The 18,499-nt window shown below is 45.6% G+C and overlaps 1 protein-coding gene across 2 annotated transcripts in view; it reads right to left on the reverse strand.

Moving 5' to 3' along the window:
- Positions 1–1,928: 1,928 nt before the first annotated feature.
- The window catches only part of BICDL1 (BICD family like cargo adaptor 1), a 76,192-nt gene continuing 59,621 nt past the window's right edge, over positions 1,929–18,499 (reverse strand). For both annotated transcript variants that reach the window (XM_034791478.1, XM_034791477.1), the window contains 3 exons: positions 15,354–15,484; positions 12,853–12,973; positions 1,929–4,271 (listed from right to left, as the gene is read on the reverse strand). In XM_034791478.1, the coding sequence (XP_034647369.1) occupies positions 4,071–4,271; positions 12,853–12,973; positions 15,354–15,484 (453 nt within the window). In that variant the 3' untranslated portion in view covers positions 1,929–4,070. The remainder of the gene's footprint in view (positions 4,272–12,852; positions 12,974–15,353; positions 15,485–18,499) is intronic.

Genomic DNA, 18,499 nt, shown 5'->3' on the forward strand with positions numbered 1-18,499 from the left:
AGAGCTGGAGACTCCAGCAGAGTTTGGAGCTCTTTGTTAGAGGCAGGAGAGGACAAATATTAATTAATAAAATAAGAGGCTGATTTCCCTCCCCACCCCCACTGCAATTTTTTACATTGTGGGTCTGCCTCCAGTTACTGTCCATTTCCCTCTCCCCCCGCCCCCTGTAGTGACTCATGGCCATGGCTGTACTTGTTGCCCTTGGTATTTAGTTTCTCCCCGTGTAGACAGTGTTACATTGACGAGAGAGCTTCTCCCGTTGACATTGCTACCGCTCCTCGGGGAGGTGGATTAACTGTGCTGATGGGAGAAGCTCTCCCGTCAGGCTAGGAGCGTCTTAAGCACTGCAACTGCGCCAATGCACCGTTTTAAGTGTTGACCTTCCCTTAGGTTCCCAGGCAGCTGAAGGTGTGAATACTCCAAATAGATGGGTTACCACTGCTTCTCTGCCCTATTCACCTGGAAGTGTGCACGTGGCTGAATTGCTTGAGATTGTGAGAGGTACCGAGTATGCAGTCAGGGTGAGGTGGCTCTCTAGGGTCGCAGAATAATCAGGGATCAAAGCCCAGAGACAGTACTGTAGAAATGATCCATTTTATTCTGAAGAGAACTATTTACAAAAGAAGCTGTGGAGCATTGTTTTTACTAAAAATATGCCTTTATAGATTTATATAATACGTATCTTATAAAAACCATACACTTATTTACATTACTTCTACGTACAAAAATTACAGCACTGTGGTATGTACATATCTATAGATACATTCTTTCAGTTTGTCCCTGCTGTGTGCTTTTTCACTTTCAGTCTATGGGGACTGTCACTTCACTGTCTTACCCAGGCACGTCCCTTGTACCTCTAAGCTTTTGGTTAAAACAATTTGCTTTGCAGTGGTTGAAGTAGGAATGGTAAAGAGGGTTTGCTCTATGTCCAGAATCCACCATCAATCCTAGATAGGGTAAGGCCCACACACATCACCTGAAGTCCTTGTGCATGCACTGTTGCCTGTAAGCCCACTTTATTGCTGCTCTGCACAAATTGTGCCATAGACTTCACTCCTTAGTTTCTTTTCTTAAATTGATCTCATTTTCTTGTTGAATGGTACCTTGCTGATCTAAGTGTGTGTTAAGATAGTAAAGTGCTAGTGACTTGACTTGCATCTACATTTATTTGTATTTATTTTCTGTACTATGCTCGAATCTCATATATAACAGTAGGTCCCAGCTGTAGACTTTGCTAAAGGGAGCTTCCCCTTAGCTAGCAAAAAAATTTGCTTGTTTTCCCACAGCGGCAGTGAGATTGCTTTGTAATTGTCGTGCAGTTGTGTGAAATGTGCAGCCTCCATCCTTGAGCTGTGCAACTGTTGTACCAGGGGCAAGTCTCATCCCTGCCATATTGCCTGGAACTACCCCTTAAGTACTGTCGGGTGAAAATATTTTGTACTGGCGTTGACTGCTGCAGATCCAACTCCTGTGCAGTATAATCCCTGTATGCTGATGCTTGCCTGGGATACGGAATCTACTCTGCTGGGCTGCTGGGCTTCCTCCAGTTAGCGTTCTCCCTCCCCGTGACCTTTTCCAATAGGTTTGTAAGTGTCAGCTGCCCTCAGGGGAGGGGCGCTGGCATGTTGAACCCCTTATAGTGGATTAATTCCAGGCTCCTATCAGCTGTGCTGTCTTTGATGGTGAGTGCTCAATGACAGTTTGAGGCAGTGGTGGGCAACCTGTGGCCTGTAGGTTTGTTTACATTCACTGTCGGCAGGCACGGCCGCCCACAGCTCCCAGTGGCCGTGGTTTGCTGTTCCTGGCCAATGGGAGCTGTGGGAAACGTTGCGGGCTGCAGGGACATGCTGGCTGCTGCTTCCCACAGTGCCCGTTGGTCGGGAACGGCAAACCGCGGCCACTGGGAGCTGCGGGCGGCCGTGCCTGTGGACGGTCAATGTAAACAAACTGTCTCGCGGACCGCCAGTGGATTACCCTGACAGACCGCCCACGGGCCGCAGGTTTCCCACTACTGGTTTAAGGGACGACTAAACATTTAGGACACTTAAAGCACAGCATTAACGACGTGACATTTTGGGAACGTCTTGCTGCGAGATTGTCCTGAGACACTGCTTTATGTATCTGGTGTTAAGGTAGTTTTGTTGCAGTTGAGCAACAGCAGCTCAGCACAAGGACAGTTTCCTCTGACCTGGTCCCTGGTTCACAAGCTCTGTTCTGCACATTTTGTGGGCTGAATAGCTCCCATGCCCAGATGGAGTTGCACTTTAAGTCCAAGAGAACTATATCCCAACTGTCAGCTCGAAATACGCTTGCTTTCCTTTCCCAACAGCTATCAACCTTCCCCCTGAAAAAGATATTGCAAAGAGTTTAAGGACTTGCTCCTTCCTTAAATGAAGAGACTTGTGAATTTCAATTACTGGCCTACACAGCTGTGACTCACGTCCACTCTCCCAGCAAACATGCAACAAAAGGCACCTTTCTTATCACTGCATCTTCATTGCATAACTTAAGCCCCTTTCCTTAGGATGGCATATATACACTACATCATGGCTATAGGTTTCCCCTCCTCACCCACACATGTGCTGGGTATGCAGCTTGGAGAGGACTGTAGGAGACTGGCAGTTGGGAAATGAAAAGGTGACAGCAGCATAAAACCCTTCTAGAACAGGCTGTTGCTTAAACATGCCAGCGGCCGCTTTCTCTAAAGGGGAAATGCTTATTTTATTGGTGGTAAAGTAGTTGTAAAGGAAGAGCTCTAAGTGGTAGTAATATGGCCTGCAGAAGGTACCAACCCTACTAATAATCTCATACGTACTGCAGGACTTCTAGCACCAAAGTGTGTGCGTATATGTAGAGCAGCAGCATGTCCATACTCCTCACCCCAAGGGGAGGGGTCTACCACCACACTGAGCATAAGGGGATCCGACCTTCTACCATCAAGGCCTGAGTAGCAGAAAACATATACACAGGAGCTATGGGTTGGCCCTGAAGATCAGCCCTATAACTAAAGCTACTGCAGCAATGCTGAGCAGTGGAAGAGCTACACCTAGGACCTGATTTTCAGACACACAACAACCCATTTCTATTAAAATCCATCCGTTTTAGGTGCTCAGGACTTCGAGATGGCAGGTCATCGGAGCCCAGTCCTTAGTCCCATTGAAGCGACTTAGATTTTTGGCTATTGATTTCACGAGGAAGATGCACAAGGCCTTTGGCCCTAAGGCTGAGCTACACTGAACTTCCACAGCTAGGCGAAGGGAAGAGTCGGTACCTGAGGAGCACTGAACATTCACAACTCCCATTCCCTGCAAGTTGAGTTGTTGTGCTCAGGCTCCCCGAGGATCAAATCCTCAATATTCCGGGGTCTGAAACTGACCAACGGGGACCTATATTCACCTCCTAGCATTAGCAGATTTATAACGGTACTGAGCTGGAAGGGATCTGGATTCCTGATGCGGTATGAGTAGCTATGGAGAGCACCGGGGGAACAAAGACTTCCAGTCGTAAGCAGAGGACAATAAGGACTTCCCCCACAGAGTAAGCTACAGCCATGTAAACATGTTACGTTCCCAGGACCAGTGCAACTACAGCCTGTGTGATCTGCAGGACAGCCCAGCTGCCAGGACTGGAGGTTGTATGAAGGCCACAACTTACCCCTACTCTTACTGTGACACTAGTAGTCAGTCCCCTGTATTGCCTTGTCCTGGGGTTGCTTATTTCCTTCTCCAGCATGAGAGAATGAGTTTAAGACAATTGGATTATTCTTCATAGCAGAAACTGAGTGGCCTGTGTCAAAGCGCCTAAAACGTACCCTGAAGTTTATCACTTTGCTTAAGGAATAAGAAAAGTTGCTCTCAGTTGGTATCACATTGTCAAACTGCAAATCTCCAGTTCATGTAAACTTTTTGTTCAGACCAGGTGGATTGTAAATAGTGCAGTCTCAAGGGTTAACTCCTTCACCCTTTGGGTTTTTCCTTTTGGATCAGATTCGGGTCCATTAGGAAGCTGGACAGTTGCCCCCAGCTTCTCAGCTCTAAGCAGGAATCATTGGAAAGATTTCTCCTTTCACATTAATTTTTCTTGAAAAAGGAAAAGAGACGGTTCCTTTCTGCCCCAATGGGCTCATCCCCCTGCTGCTCCGGCCTGAACACGGGGGAGGGTCTTGCAGACCGCTTTGCTCTGTAGCCATTGGAGAAGGAATAAGCAGGCTGGCTCCATTCCTTCAGATGTTTGTCCATCAGCTGCTGGTCAATGACCCTGTGCATGTCGTCCTGTAACAGAAGGGGAAAAGGATGTTCAGTCAGAAGCACAGCCAGCGTGTCAGCAGAGTTTACTCATGGACATGGCTAAAATGGGATTATAGAATGGCCATGATGAAAGGAGGAAGGGTACAAGGACCTCATTTAGCCACACAGCACGGGCCTTCATCAGCATCACTCCTCAAACACCAGGCCCTTAAAGAGACAACGCCCCACCATTATTCAAATGGAAATCAGGCCATTCACAGTTTAATATAGTTTAAGGGGTGGCTGTTTTCCAAGGTTTTTGCTGATGCCTGTGAAATGGAGCATCGCTTCTGGTACCCTTCTCCCAGGTCCCTGGCTAGTCTTTTCAGAGCTGGCTTGCTGCCATCTCCCCTCTCTCTGTCCAGGAAGCCGCACAGATGAGGCATGTGACTGAAGCAGAGGCCAGGAAGGGACAGGACTGTAGTACTGAACCTAGAGTAGCTCTGTACTGAAGAGTAGGCAGGCCAGATGGCAGAGAGAAGGTGAGGGTGGCCACACACATGAGAACCTCTTCAAGAGGGAACTAAGGAGGTAAGGCTTCTATTCATAATCAAAGAGAAACTACTGTCCTGGGTTGTGCTATGGATGAGTTATGCGGCATTAGTACAATTTAGTGAGGAGTATTACGGTGTCTTTCTTTCCGATCAGTTTTCAAATAACATGGCACAGACCATCTGCAGCTGCCTGATCAGCAGGAGATCATAATTCGCCACTGGATCATCCAGCACTTTTAAAGGATAAGAAACCTTCCTTCCCCCAAGTAACGTTCACAGCATTGTAGCCAACAGGACTGCCATATGCAAAAGGATTCAAGTCAACCGCCAACTCTGACATCATCCAGCAAGACATGACATGACAACAGGGAAATCGTAAGTTTAATAACCCCAAACCCAGTTCTGCTGCAATTGGCCCTAATGTCGTATACAAGCAGGAGGCCATCTTGTACATGTTTTACAACAAAACAGGATCAGAATTATCTTGTTTGAAATTTTAAGTATGTCAAATCCGCCCAACTGGCTGAGGCTCCTTGCCTCTCAAAGGGGTTGCTCACCCTTGCAATGTCCACGGGGGTCAATAGAACTTGAGGCTCTGACTAGTTAAACACAGCACTACAAATACACAGCACTTCTGATGCACAGCTCTTCGAACAAACACTAGTTCCTCAGATAGACACCCTGCTGGAGGCAGGTGCAATCAGAATCCCCAGTTCACGGCTGGGGAAATGGAGGCTGTGTGGTGATGTGGCCTGCCAATCTCAGAGCAAATATTCTGTTCATGCCTGTCTCCTACTGCACATCAGCTGACTCAGCCCCCACATCCTTCAGAATTCAAAACCAAACACAAACAGCTACCCATCACTCATGGGAATGACGGTCTGAAAAGCCAGGACAGTCAGGGTTGAGCTTTCACATCTGGCCTCTGTTCAGCCTACTGTGTCCAGGCATCGGGGGCTCTGTCTTCTGATAGCTGCTCTCACTCCAGCCTGCTGTCTGATGGTCTCTGCCAGCAGCAGGCAGCATTAGGCGTCCTCACGCTAAAAGTCCTATTTTTGCGACACACCTGAATTCAGGCTCTGCTGGGTTAATCCCGGAATGAGGTAATGTGGCGGCTGACGACCTCACGGCCCTCAAAGCCTACTGTTTAGAGGAAGCCCACTGAGTGGTGGGGTCTGATTATGCAGAATGACTTATTAGCCAGATGGCTACATAGTTTAACAAAGATTCGGCACTAGTCAGACTCAGGGTTGCGTAAATCCAGAAGATGACAATTTCCAACCCACACACATTCTATGCAGCATAACACTCTAATGGGGGTTGGTTGCTATGGGCGACCATCAAATGCCAGTGGACACAGATGGCACATGCTCCATCACCCACCATCACAGCAGGTGCAAGTGCCAGCTCTGATTTGGGATGTTCAGGCAGTTCATGGCTCCGGAGATGTGTAACGTGGTCAGTGATTCAGTGAAGGCACTGGGCTCCTCAGACTCAGGTAAACAGCCTGCAGACACTTAGGGCGCCATTCACTTTTACAGTGTCTTAAAATAAGCCCATTATTTCCAGGATAATAGGCGGTGATGTCCCACTTTACAAGGTGATCTAGTTGGTTGCCTGCTAGGTAAGCAGGAGTGGGTACGTTCAATAATTTAGCCTGAAGCGATTAGCTTGTTTTCAGGAGGGAAAATACCTGCCTTTCTAACTATTCTAGTTCATGTAATATAGCAATGTTCATTTTAAATTCCTTCTGACCCCAAAATATTCCCCCGCCACCTCTTCCTAACTCTTTTCAGGCCAGTTTTAGAAATATAAATTAACCTAGGATGTGCCGTACACGAACCCGCTGCAGTTCCAGTTAGTCCACTAGGTTGCCTCTGCCCTACATATCTGATGGGTTTAGAGGCAGATGATCAACTTCCAACCAACACACAAAACAACACACCTGGGAATCTGCAATGCTAGCTCCTGGTGTGTGGGAGAAGGGGGAGGATTGCCCCTTGTGGTCTATTCACCCAATATCTGGAGGTGGATGGACTGATATCCCTTGTGATGTACTTACCCAAAGCCCAGCCCTGTTATCTGCGCTCTTTAGGAAGCAGATGCAGTGAGCTGGAAGTAGCAGGAAGAGTGACAGGGCTGTTAGGGGGCCTGAAGCAAGGTTAGACTGCAGAGTTCATATTTTTTTAAATTAGGGCTGAAAAAAAGGAGGCTGTGATGGAAGAAAGTGAAGGGCAAAGGGGTCAAGATGAACTTCAGTATTAACTAAAACAGACTCCAGCACCTTAACATACTTTAGGTTTATATACCCAGCTTTTCAAAGGGCATCTTCCCCCGAGCAGATGAGAAAGGCACTTAGCCATCTCACTGGCAGATCTGTGCCCTCCTTTAACTGGGGGGTACCATTATATATAATGCAGCGCAAAGGATAAAAATAGGGCAGCTGGCTAAAGAGCCCTTTAAAAGTCTGTCCCAGGAGACTTTACATCTTGAGGTCGCTGACTAGACAATACGGTAGGTCAGAGGTTAGAAGTTCAGTGACTTGCCCAGGCTCTCACAGAGAGGCCATGTCTGCGCTGGCATTAGAAGTCAGGAATCTGTGGCTCCTAGTAGTTTGCAGCAAGGGATACACAGGGATGGAGGGAGTGGAGAAACTGGGTGAAGGGAGCGGTGATGTATCAGTTTCATTCAGTAAACCAGAGAATACAGAGATAATTTGACAGTGCTTGTGTATTCTGATTGGCTGAGCGGGAGCCTCCATTTTTAGAGTACACTGTTACAAAGAAGATGTATCGTTTGGGGCGTGATGTCTATGGACTAGAACACTGCGCCAGGACAATATCCCACTGCTAGAGACAAGCCCCAGGGAAAGCACACGCATTTATCAAAGCTGACCAGCAAACCTAGTTAGACTCCCTATTATCCAGACAATCTATTCCATTGACTAGCTCTCATGTACAGATGATTAATGGCATTTGCCTAGTGCAGTCGTGACAGTTGTTCACCACAGCATTGTTGGACAGCTGCATTTGGATGTCTTAGAGCTCATGAGGCTGATTCTTTGCTGCCTTTCACCTAGTGGAGTCACTTACATCTGTGCAAAGTGGCTGTAACATGCTACTCTAGCAGAGTTTTGCTCTCCCTCCTGCCAGCTGTAACATTTCAGCGCCAGCTTGCAGGGGAGTAAAAGCCTTCACACGGTGCAAGGCACCAGAGAATCAGGCCCCGGCTTTCTTTCAGCCCAGGTGTTGTGGGCTTCTCCTACTCTACTGGGGTTTCATGCAGCTTGCCAACAGCCAGGCATGTCTTATTTAATAGTGAAAGTTAAAGGGAAGCTGTTGCATCTCTATTTGAATAAGCAACACAAAAGCCCCTTTCATTATCTAAATTTTTCCCCATTTGCTTTTGGGGGCACCACTGCTGCTCCTTATTCAGATAATGGTAGGCACGGGTAAAATCAGTGACAATATCTAGTGACCCATAGAGTAAGAAATGGCACTTATTCTCACCAATGTCATATTTTCCCATGATATGTGTTCAGTGGCAGGTCCTGGGCTCTCCCGTGCAGAGATGTATGAATAAAAGACCAACTGGAGCGTTTAATTCCACTAAGATCTGCTGTTTCCATCCCCAAACTGAGATGAGAATGGTTTACCTTGATTGCATGCATGTGTCTGTATAAATGCACATACCGTAAATAAGCTATCCCCAGCACTAGGAAGCTATGACATATGGCTATTTTTGTTGAGGGCCATTGATTAAAATGGAGACTACGAGAGCAAACATGTAGTTTGGACCCCTCACCAGCACCAAGATACAATTATGAATTAAACACAGCTAGAGTAGTGGGAGAGTTAATTTAATTTTCTAAAAATACTTGGGGTCTTGGAGGAAAAAACCCCAACCCCCTCCCAATACTTAAACTTCATTTATATTAGATGGTTATCAGACATAAATGACTTTTTTTAAAATCTTTCAGTAAATCAGGCGGCTTGGCAAAAACTTACTGCAGTATAGGAATATATATTTTTTTAAAATGTGGAGTTCCATTTCTGATATAACCTTCTGTAGTGGGCCGCATTCTGCTGCCATTAAAGTCAATGGGAGCAGGATTGGTCCCGCTATATTTCTGCTGTTTGACATTATATACTATAAAATATAAAAGAGCAAATGCCTGTTTATAAAACTACAATTTAGCAAAGTACTACACATGGTAACTAAGAGTGGTTGACAACATCAGTCCAAGTTCCAGTAGAAACCAGGGATGTCCATATAAGCCTTATCTGCAGCCTTTGATATCTGTTGGACTGTCAGCAGTCAAAAGATAAGACTACAAATTAAAAAAAACAATTTTTATTTCAATTACTCTTCTAGGTATGCGAATGAGACTGAACGCATTTTTAGCTATTAGCGGCAAGAATTTCTAGTGTGGGCATACGAGGTCAGAGTCCCACTGCCTTCCACTTTTTGAAGTCACATGCATGCAGAGTGGGTACAAAACGCTACCCAATTGGAAATCTCCACTCACAGGGGTGGTGGAGCTTAATATTCGCTTTGCACCAATTTAAATGACTGCACAATGGGAGAATGGGCTCATGGTCCTTACCAGAGGCAGGGACACCTTGAATAGTCCAGTTTTTCCATGTAGCTTTTGAAAGATTCCTATCCACTAGTGTGCGGAGTTTAAGTTCACTTGATATAGGGCATGTCTTCAGCTTTAACATGGCTGTGTAGTCACGGCCAACCTCCACAAGGGGCACAGCTCCCACTGTCTACACTGGCACTTTACAGCGCTGAAACTTGCAGTGCTCAGGAGGGTGTTTTTTCACACCCCTGAGCGAGAAAGTTGCAGTGCTGTAAAGTGCCAATGTAGACAAGCCCTAAGGGGTTTAGTCTTTGTGAGTTTGGGTCTGTACCTAGGGGGCGTCTCAGTTCTCAGTGAAAAGCAGCAATTTTTTTTACTCCCAGGTCAGTAGCTGTTCTCATCTAGAGCCCGTTTGGTGGTCCGTGTAAAGTAAGTCTCCGTCCAGGCTTTACTGGGTAGATACCCCAGCGCTAAACCAACCACCACCTTGACCATTTTAGAGATGACAAGGACTGAATGGATCACGGAGACTGAACTCCCTTCAACCCTAGAGAGGATCCCTCTAGGGCAGGATTGGGATGCACTGATCGGGCAGCGTCCAGGAGTTTGCTCTATCCAAGCCTGTGCTACCTGCTCTGTGAATAGCCAGAAGTTTTCAGTTGCAAGAGCTATCAATGCAGCATCCTCCACTACTAAAAACAGAGGTAAGTTATCTACTGTGTCATCCCATCTAGGCAAGATTCCCTGGTAACATCCATGGAATAGGAATTTTTTTTTAAACTAACTAAATTTGGGATTTTTTTAATGTATCTTCTAAATTTTGTGTATGCAATTGGAGGAGTGTGATGTGTGTTCTCAGCCTAGAAGGAGAGAAAAGCAGTTTCCTTCATTCTCAGGCTTGGTCTACACTTCAAAATTTATATCTGCAGAGCTGTGAATGCTGACTAAACTCCCAGTGTAGCCACAGCTATGCCAACAGAAGAGGACTTCTGAGAGCACACGTAATGTTGTTTGGAGAGGTCATGTTCCTACACTGGCAGAAAAACCCCTGTTGGTGTCGGTTGTGTCTACACTAAGGGGCTGTCAACATTGCTATGGCGGCATAAGCTTTGTAGTGTAGACACAGCCTGAGTGGGTCGTGTTATGGCTTTAAAGGTTGAGTCCTTGCCCAGCTGTCACTAACTTTGGATTGGCTTCCCAAATGACTGCTTCAATGTCAGATGGGCAAGTGTTGTAGTGGCTTGGAAAGCTAGTTCTAGATGTTCTGATCAGGAAGAGAGAGGGCAATGCCTGCAATGGCTTTTCTTGCCAAAAAGTTTTACACGCTAAGGGCCAAATTGTGCTCAGTTACACTACTGTAAGTCTCTATGGAGCAGTTCTGGGTTGACTCTGGCATAACCAAGAGCAAAGTTGGCCCTACGATGTAAAAAGGTTTTGCTTTAACTTTAAAACCCCTACCATGAAGCAATGTTTTGGCTTTACAAAGTTTTTCAAAAGGCTGTTTGTTCTCGTTCATTATTATTCTACAAAATTAACTCAGTTTTATAGGCCAAATTCATGCCTGCTGTAACTCCTGAAATCAATGAAGTTACACCAGGAGTTACAATAATTCTGATTATTTAAAATGGTAATTACCTGCTATGTTTTCTTGTTCACAGCCAGTTGTCCTAACACACATCAAACTCAGTGAAGTTTTCAAAGCAAAAGGACGTCAGGATTGGACAAATGACAACATACTATTCAGAAAAGACTATTTCCTGGACAGACTCTATTAGCTTCACGAAAATAGACCCTTTCCATTCATAGAGCTGTTCACATCCTCAGAAAGGAACAGCTCATTTCACCTGTTTAATAAGATTTGTGCACATGCCAAGAGACATTTGTCATCAGTTTACCTGTGCAACCTCACTGAAGTCAATGGGTTGTGCAGGTGTAAGTGAAGGTAGAATTTTACCTTTATAGACCTGTTCTTGCTCCTGTTAAAGCCAATGACAAGACTCCCACTAGCTTCAGTGGATAATCATACCCTAGCTTTGGAGAGGAAAACCGGTGTTAAAAGGAAACAGCTATAGGAGACAGACAGTGGATTCCAATGGGCACCTTGCACTGTGTGGAAATGATCATGGAGGACGCCATGTGTAATGAAAGTAGTGAATGGAACAGAGGCTAGTGTAGTCTGTGAGACACACTTTCCTTCAGCAGAGAATGAAACACCACTGGACTTGGATGTGATGGGAGAGTGAATGAGGTGGGTGGGATGGAGCGTGGGAGCTCACCTCAAAGGCAGGAGGGGTGTACGACAAAAGCTGTTGGTACGGGAACTGAGAAAGGCCACTAGATCAGAAACCAAAGGAGCCAGATAGTAAAAAGCCCTGAGGAAGCAAACTGTAAGCAGGAGAAAAAAGAGAAACGAGAACACAATGGAGTTGAAATAGGAGAAAGGTTGCATGGGAGAGGTTTCTACTGGTCAGGTTGGATAGTCAGTGCAGTCATCATCGTACTAGTTCTGTAACAACCTACAACAAACCAGGGATCCATCAATCTCTGCCTTGAGCTTTGTCTCTCCTTCCATTTGTTTGTATCTTTTTTCACACATCCCTCCCTCCATATTATTTGTCCAAATAACTACTGTATCTTATTTCTCTCAAGCGATCTCTGGCTTTGTGTGACTTTGGTGCTAGTGGCTCCCAAACTGGAAGAACCCAGGTTAGCCATTTTACCCATAATTTGGAGTGGGACTGAGTTTTCACCTTTCCATCTAGCTAGATTTTCTGATGAAAAAGAAAGCATTTACATCTGTGTCCTGAAATGGTAGAGCCCAAATGATAAGTAATGGCTTCATTGCCTCTGTTCCCTATCTGAAAAGGAGGCACAGGAGACTGACTGAAGTTTTTAGAAGATTTAGTGCTGCTACATGTGGGTGTCTTCAGTCAGTATGTTACTCGGATAGTAATCTGATCTGAGATGGTCAATGTCTCTGATCTATGGACATAGGAAATCTAGAGAAAGGAACCTTTGTCCCGCCACAGCAAAACTTTTCCACGTCCACATCCCAGAGACTGAGCCAGGTCGCAGCTGTTAGAAAGAAGGAGCTGAGTTTTGAAAAGGAGGTGTCCCTGTCACCAGGGCTATGTGCAGCTGTGAAATTACAGTTGGTTCCTTTAGTTGCTCTGTCCCCATATTAAATAGTTTTTTCTTTATAGTACACTGTCTGCAAGGGTCCAAGTCCAGAGATCACTCCCCTGCTTTAACCCTGGGGCTCTCTGTGGCTTGTGCCCTTCACACTAGTGTTTTATTACTTGAGAAACAACAACTTTTGTATTCCAGATATATTCCAGCTTCATGTGTGATATGAGCTTACAGACAAGAAGGAGTCAACCTGTGGAACTTTCCCTTCCTCAACCAGTATACCCCTTGCCTTGAGCCCATGATCTGTAAGTGCTTCCCACCAATGCTCCACTTTGCACCGATGTTGGGCATCACCTACCTGCCATGCCTCAAGCTGCTGTGAGAGGTTCAGTTTCTGTTGAATAGCATCCAGCAGCTGACTGTTCAGAGACATCATGTCGATCTTGCACTTGGCTAGTTCCATTTCCACGGCATTCTTCCTGGGGGGAAAAAGAGAGACATGGACAATCTCAGAGCACAATTCAATTTTATCTAGATCAATTCCTGCAGGTCTTCAAAACCACCTCACCGGTGTTCACTGATTTCCATTGAGCAAAATCAGGATATGGAACCTGAGATCAGATCTGCCAAAGGACTCTGAATATTGAGTGGGTGACTAGCTCCAGCTTCTACTGGGACAATGAAAAGGAGATGTATCCTGCCACCAGGTGAGCAGAGCCCTTATCATATGGAGAATACTTCTCTGTAGAGGGGGGATGGAAAGCGGGACATACTCTGATAAATTGTTGTGTAGGCTTCCACTGTTAAGACCCTGCCCAAACAATTTACACTTGTAAGTCTTTATTCAACCATTTCCTGTGCCTCATATGCTCAAGAAATAATATAAACTGGTAGGGAATATCCTGGCTGCTAATTTTAGCTGCAAGTTTGTTCTGATATTTGTATTAACCATATCTGATTCATCCGCTACCCTGCAATAACAACTTTCCCCTGCTTTTCTGCAGAAGAGTGGTCTAGGAATTAGTTTTTATGTTATAGGCAGAGCTAGTTGCACCGCCTACGTTTAATGATGCTCAACACCTCTCATTAAAACACTGTTCTCAGTTGCTTATAACTTTGCCAAATTAACTGTTCAGGCTGAAATTTTCCATGCGGGGTGTCTGCCTGAGGCTGAATTGTTTTGGAAAGTTTCAGCAAAAATGGCTTGAGATAGGAGGGAAATACATTTTGCCCATGTTAATAATAATCTTGCAACTGCTCCTCTGAGACGGTCCAATACCTCCAGTCTTTGGAGCAGGGTTTTGCAGTTTGGCAGGGGATGTCACCCTGGTGCTTGGGATGTGCCTTTTACTGTTTTTTATATCTGTCTGTGCGCGCACAAACACTCTTACCTAAAGCACCATCCCACCCTTCCCTTGTCTGCAATCAGTCACAGTCACTGTATACCCTCTCTCCAGTAATAGGTCACACACCCAGTTCCACAAACCATAAATATTAATGGCTTGTCCCACGTGAACTACTAAGGTCACCTGAACAGCAAAAAATCTGCAGATCTCCAGTGAAAGGCCCCAGGTCTGAGTGTTTCAGAAAAATATGCTTCTATTGTAAAACAGCCCATCACTGCTAGATATTAACAGTGGAATTTATGTATCCCCCGAGTGGCATAGTTGCCATAGAGACAGCAGAACTGGCAACCCATACTGCTATTAAATGTCAAAGCAAGCCTTTTGCACCAAACATCAGTAGCAGGGATATTCCCTACTTCTGCCAACAGATGGAGCTGTTACAATGGCATTCTGAAGGGATTTGGTACCTTTTGGGACACTGTAAAGAACACTTGACAGATCATGTAATTAAAAAAAAAAATTGAGCCGTTGTGTATGCCTGCTTATCTGCCCTCCCTCCTCATATGCATGCATGATTTGATGTGCTCTGCTCCTCTTGCCAACCCAGCAAGGATTAGGCGTTGCTGTAAGGAAGTGGGCTGCATTGTGTTCTGTCCTGTCTCACTTCACCGGAGGTCAGAGAGTCTCCTCTGATCTAGAGTAAGCAGAATATAAGTGCTTTTGCCCTTCTCCCCTTCCTCCAGAGCCTGGTGTCCTGCACTTCATGTTCCTCCTCAGGCTGCCTAAAACTGAGCCCGCAACGATGGGGAGGGAAGGGGCAGACTGGGAAGGTAAAAAAATGAAAAAATGTGGCATAAAGACTGGATCGAAGTCATGGGAGGGGAAGGACAGAGGGATGTGGTAAGAGGGTTGCACAGAGAAAGTAAAGCAGGAGAAAGGGAGAGCAGAGGGAAGGTGGAGCACAGAGGCTAAGGGCAGAGGAACAGGATAGAGAAGCATAATTGAAGGACCAGAGGATTGCAATAACAGAGATTCACAGAGGCACCAGAGCAAAATGGAAGAGGGGGGCTGGAAGAGCTATGGAACAGGTTAGAGAAGGTGCAGTAGCAGAGATACGCAGAGGAACTGGAAGGGAGGCTAGAAGAGCAAAAGAAAATAGGAGGAGGAGGAAGGGACCAGTTCCAATATTTGTATTCCCTTCCCAAATGGGGCAATAGCCATCCCTTGGCTTGATGAAAAGATCTGTCCCCCAGAGTTGCTAAAAATAGACTGTATGGAGTTTCTTTTAAATGAGAGCAGAACTGCTGGTTCCAGCAACTTCCCGGGATCAGGACCCCTGTCACAGGCACTTAGCAGGACTCCTCAGCACTCAGAAGTGGGAAGATCTATCACTTTACTGGCAGCAGCCTGGCAAGAAAGCTGCCCCCAAAGTGTCTGCTTTGAACAAACTGATGGGTAAATTCTGAGACCACAACCCAAACCCATCTCTGTTTTTCAATAGAATTCTAGTTACTTGGCAATGGCCTCATCTCGATCCCTGATGGCCTTCAGAAGCTGTTCATTTGTCTCCTTATCTTCAGCTGACCCTCGGAGCCTGTCCCTTTCTTCTTTCAGCGCAGTCATCTCCACACTCAGCAGCGTCACCTGTCAGGAACAGGAAGAGCACTGACAAACATTTCTCCTCTCAGGGTAATAATTAGTACTGGTGGAAGGTGCCCGACTGGCAGCCTTGAAGAGAGAAGTCCTCTAATCAGAGCACTTAGCATGAGCAGTGACTGGCTACCACTGGACATGTGCCTCAGCTCTCATCTGAATGAACCACCTTGTAAGGGTGAGAGTTTCCAGTCTCCGGGCCCATCAAACCTTGACCTTTACAGAGGCTGCCAACAATGGTGATAACTGAAGTGGTGGCTCCTACCTGCAAGGCCTAAGCTTTGCCAACTCACTTGTCATGGGCTGCCAAACAGCCATCAGATGGCAATGACTCCATTCCATTCCATTTAATGATCACCATGGATAATGTTAAAGGCCATTTTAAAGGCTCCACTGCAGCCCCTATGATCCACCATAAAGGAGATGAGTTGTGATCCCGCTATCTCAGCTACATTACAGCCACTGAAGGTTCACTGTCAAAATGTTACTTCCTCACCAAGAGACAGTCCTCTATTGATCCAATGTCCTTTCAGTCTGCACTCTGGTCTCTGATCTTTCCTTGACATCACTTGGGTTCATAAATTTTCAAGTGCCTCCCACCCCACCTCAATAAGTTTAAAAAACTAAAAAAAAATAAAAAAACTCATTTTCCTGACTGTCTTTTCTTTAGAAGTAGTGAGCCGTTAAAAACAAACCTATGCAAGAGTGATGATGTGAAAAAGGCCACTCAGCTCTAAGGTTACTGGCACTCATCAGAATTTTAATTAGACTTTAAAATACATGTAAAATATTTAATAATCTGAGAATCTACTTACCCTTTATCCCAGTCCAAAGTGAATTAATAGCTTATGAAATCATGAGGGACTCACTCTATCACAGCTCTGCAAACCTCCATAGGTATTTGGTGTCTAGGTCTGCTATATGCAGGAATTCCATTACCAACATACTGCACTACCACCTTGGAAATCTTTCTGAGATGCAACAAACTGCCCTTCTCTAAATCTCACTGGTGGTGGGAAGACAGCTAAGAAGTTATCCACCACATCGATATTTCCAGTGACAGGAGAAAAGTATCTGCCATGGATCTGCTTCTGGGCATGGACCGATTGTGGGAGATGAATGTACACAGAGAAACTGCTTTTGAAGATGGAGTTCTGATGCCAGGTTAAAATACAGTACTGGCTGGCAAGTCTTTCTGGGAGGCTGAAGGAGAGGGTGAGATATGTTCACTAGGCTGAAGTTCTACACAGCATTGGACTCTCCGTGTCCAAGTAAAAAATACAGAACCATAGAAATGTAGGGTTGAAAGGGACCTCAAGAGGTCATCTAGTCCACCCCGTATGCTGTGGCAGAACCAAGTAAACTTAGACCATCCCTGACAAGTGTTTGTCTGACCTGTTCTCAAAAACTTCCAATGGTGGGGATTTCCAAAACCTCCCATGGAAGACTATTCCAGAGCTTAACTACCCTTATAGTTAGAATTTTTTCCTAATATCTGACCTACATTTCCCTGGCTGCAGATTAAGCTGATTACTACTTGTCCTACCTATCATTTTTGCTGCTCTCCTATGGATTCTCCCCCATTTTATCCACATCTTTCTTGCAGCATGGCACTCAGAACTGTGTGGCACCCAGAACTGGATACAGTACTCCAGCTGAGGCCTCACCAATGCTGATCAGAGTGTGACAATTACCTCCCAGCTTTGAGAGGTGAGGTAGTGGGTTGTAATGGAATTAACTGCAAGAAGCTACCCAATACTTTGTTTGAAGTATTGCTGGGAGCATCTCTAGGAAAGGCTCTGGCTTTAACTTGAATCTTCTCCGTGTTAGCATATTCCTAAGAACGAAAGAGCTGTTCCCTGTGAGATTGCCACACAAGCACTAGGGATCCCTTCGAAGATATTTCTGTGTATTAATCATTCATACAGCTCCTCATTTGTGTTTGTTCAACTGGCCCTGATTGGGAAAGCCACCACGCTTATTCCCAGGAAGGGGAGGGTTATACAGTCCCAATACCTTCCTCCAAGTGGCAGTGGTCAGAAGTCCTAAATGAGCTGTAAGACACTGCATTAGTTGTTCTCCCCCTCACCCCCCATAGGAGCGGAACACAGTTCAGAGCAGGTGGCTGGGGAGTCCACGCTATTTCATCCATCTAAAGCAGATGAGCTTCCAAGCAGAGGTTTGAACAGTCTTTCAGCAAGGGACAGTCTATAAGAATTGATTGGTTTCTTTGCTCACAGATTGCACTGCATGGCAAGCCCTGTAAATATGCCAGTTAAACATATCCAGAGGTGTGTTAGAAGGCACTGTGCTGTAATAATATCTATAGCTGTGGATGTACAGAGGGGTGTACAGCATAAAATACACCACTTGGTGGGAGTAGAATGGAGCAGTCATTCCCCTGCCCGGCAATTTTTTTTAGCATTAAACAAGATTTTCTGATTGTTTCTCCCATGTGGTTACTTACCCTGTGGGAACTGTGGTTCTTTGAGTAGTCAATGTGGACCCACTCTAGATGTGTGCATGGGCCTGATCAGTGAGAGAGTGGATTTATTTTTTAATAGCAGTGTTCACTGGGCAACATATTCATGCTGTGCTGCCTCATGCTCCCATATGGGGGCACAAAGAGTGGGGTGGCTGTGACGCCTCTCAGTTCCTGTGTTGCTGAGGATTCTGAAAAGCGGTGACAGAGGATGGGTTGTGGGATCGGCACTGACAACAACAGCATCCTGAAGAACCACAGTTACTATAGAATGGTGACTTAGTCTTTCTTCTTTGAGGTTGTCAGTGTGGATCCCACTGTAGGTGACCGGCCACCACTACCCTCCCTGAATGGTGGGAGTGAGGGTTTTAACTGTATCAGTCAAACAATGATTGAAGTACCGCTCTCCTGAATTTGGCATCCGACCAGGCTTCCTTATCAAGTGCATGAAGTTAGTGGGTTGCTCTGTGTAGCCTTATAGATTTCAGAGATCACCATGTTCCTGAAGCAGGTGGAAGATGCCG

The sequence above is a fragment of the Trachemys scripta genome, chromosome 15, assembly GCF_013100865.1.
Source record: "Trachemys scripta elegans isolate TJP31775 chromosome 15, CAS_Tse_1.0, whole genome shotgun sequence".
In the NCBI taxonomy this organism is placed as follows: domain Eukaryota; kingdom Metazoa; phylum Chordata; order Testudines; family Emydidae; genus Trachemys; species Trachemys scripta.